A 2,677-nucleotide genomic window follows, 5' to 3' on the forward strand; every position below is an offset into this window, starting at 1 on the left:
TTCAATAAGAAATGCTCCACGCACGGTGTATGTGTATCCACACATTCATCTAGCTAGATACAAAATTAGGTTGCATTTCTTAACAAGGTTCTTCTCAAATATGACGACGTCATCACAAACAGAGCCGGGCTCCAAAAGTCCTTAATGGAGCTACGTGGCTTCCTTCTGCACACAAAATTTAGTACTCCGTTTTCATCGACAAAATCATTTCACAAAGTTGAAACCTAACAGTCCCACTTCTTTCTAGTTCAACAGTAAAGAAAAATGGCCGCTATAATTTCAATTCGTCATACCAAAATTTCCTCACTCTCGATTTTGATTTCTCCACCACCGCCTTGTTGTCTCTGTTCAAGAACTAACAAAAACAGAGTCCTTCCTGCATTTTTAATCAATGGCGACCAGTACTTCGTAAGAATTCTCAGTTTTTCTTTGTGGGTTGTCTAAAAAATTATGAATTTTGTGTTTTAATTAGTGGGTTTTTGAAAAAATCATGAATTTTGTGGGTTTTGCTTCAGAGATGTTCAGGTGGAGGCTCTGCCTCCTGCGCTTGACTCTACTTCAGAACCACCTACTATTTTTGATGGAACAACAAGATTGTATATTGCTTACATCTGCCCTTATGCTCAGCGTGTATGGATTGCCAGGAATTGCAAGGTTAGTACTCTTTGTAAAACCCTTGGTGGCTTCTTGGAAATTTTAACCAATTGATCTGAAAAAAAATTTAATTTGTGATATGTAGGGGTTGCAAGAAAAGATCAAATTGATAGCAATTGATCTACCAAACAGGCCTGACTGGTACAAGGAAAAAGTGTACCCTCCAAATAAGGTGACATTTTTTTTAAGCACAACATGCATTTAAGCATCATTTTTAGGTGTAAATTGAGGTATTTTGGCAATAAGTGGCCGGGTTTCGGTCACGAATGCTTTGAATTCTCTTTATTGATTTTGTTTCTTTAGTATCCTGCTATTTACGGGGTAATCGCATATTATATTCAGGTACCAGCGCTTGAACATAATAATGAAGTGATAGGGGAGAGTCTTGATTTAATCAAGTATCTTGATACCAACTTTGAAGGACCTGCACTTCTCCCAAATGTGAGTTATCAATCTGTCTTTATCCGCTTGATAGATAAATTTATTTCTGGCTTTTAAGTGTGGGCTCTTACGAATGCTTTGAAAATTTGAAAGGACCCTGCCAAGAGAGAGTTCGCAGAGGAATTACTATCCTACGCAGGCGAATTTAGTAGCGGTGTGATTGGCTCGATTAAGGGAGGCACATATGTTGGTAAGAGTGAACCCTTTCCATATTTATGTATTTGATTTCAAAACGGGAAAAAAAAAGAGTAGGAAAGGAACTTGCAGCATAGATAAACCAACTTTACATTGTAATACATGGTTGACTTGCATTAGGTGCTCCCTTTGATTACCTAGAGGCAGCGCTCTCCAAATCCTCCGACGGGCCTTTCTTCCTTGGTGATTTCAGTCTGGTAAAAGCAGAATCCGTTTTTTAGTATATTTTATTATGGCAGTGTCCAGCTTTGACCTGAGATTTATCATTTGCTGAATCCTTATATATCTGATGAATCCTTAGTTGTTGGGAAGCATGCTACATTTGTTGCCAATTCTTTTTCATTCTTGTAGTTGTTACCTGGTAATTGAATACGAAATTCTAATGATAAATCCTTGATGTGTCAGGTTGACATAGCTTATGCTCCATTTGTTGAAAGGTATCAGCCCTTACTATTGGATGTTAACAAGTATGATATCACGTCAGGAAGGCCGAAGCTAGCATCATGGATTGAGGTATACTTTTGCATTTTGTTTTGTTGTCAGTGTCATGGTTAATTGTATTCTTAAGAGAGGATAAATTTTGTCCACACCCACCACGTCTAACACTCTTTTCAGTTAGTTAATATTGTGGCAAGTTTTACAAATTGAATGATCAATGTTACCCATCTGTAGCTAAAATAAAAGGCTTGTATTATTGTTGAGATAAATCGTTGAACTACGTCTGAAATGTGTAATAGGTACTTTTGATTTCGACATTCTGAAGCTAAAACAATGTTATGATTTTGCAGGAGTTGAACAAAATCGACGGTTACACACAAACCAAAGTTATTGATCCTGCAGAGATAGTTGCAAACATAAAGCAAAAATTCTTGGTCAGTAATCCCGCTCATCCTCTACTGCATTGCTAGATCTGTTGTCAAAATCTCTTAATCAAATCTTTAGCTGTTTCATTAGAATCTAAAATTCTCTCTTATTATATTTCTGCAGGGCCTTTGAATACTATTCCATGCTTGGAAATCACCCATCATCAAGCCTTTCACTCGAACATGTCGTACTATAAAAGTGAAGTGTTTTATTGCAAGCTCTGGTTGATATAACAATAATGAAAAAACTACATAATGTATTTGCTGTTTGGAAGTTATAATTCCATCTCATAATAATAATAAAATACGGATTACATGATTGAAGCTATTCTCTGGTTCTTTCTGTCAGCATTACTAAGAAACAGTGAGACCTGAAGGGCAAAATTCTACACATGACCAATGAGAACACGATGTATCATGCATGTAATTGAAGTTCGTAGTCAATCATGACCTGTGCACAAAATTTTTGATCAGATTTTGTTTCTCTTTGATTGTTAATTGAGCTCCAGGCCAGGAGGAAATGC

The 2,677-nt window shown here is 36.8% G+C and overlaps 1 protein-coding gene across 1 annotated transcript; it reads left to right on the forward strand.

The window, feature by feature from the left end:
- The first annotated feature begins 247 nt into the window (after positions 1-247).
- Positions 248-2,481, forward strand: LOC113322335 (glutathione S-transferase L3-like). Its single transcript, XM_026570408.1, has 9 exons — positions 248-408; positions 516-654; positions 740-826; positions 997-1,095; positions 1,189-1,285; positions 1,411-1,487; positions 1,696-1,803; positions 2,079-2,162; positions 2,278-2,481. Exons 1-9 carry the CDS (start codon positions 392-394, stop codon positions 2,284-2,286), a joined length of 717 nt encoding a protein of 238 aa, XP_026426193.1. The 5' UTR covers positions 248-391; the 3' UTR covers positions 2,287-2,481.
- The last annotated feature ends 196 nt before the right edge of the window (positions 2,482-2,677 follow it).

The sequence above is a fragment of the Papaver somniferum genome, chromosome 11 (assembly GCF_003573695.1).
Source record: "Papaver somniferum cultivar HN1 chromosome 11, ASM357369v1, whole genome shotgun sequence".
Taxonomy (NCBI): Eukaryota; Viridiplantae; Streptophyta; class Magnoliopsida; order Ranunculales; family Papaveraceae; genus Papaver; species Papaver somniferum.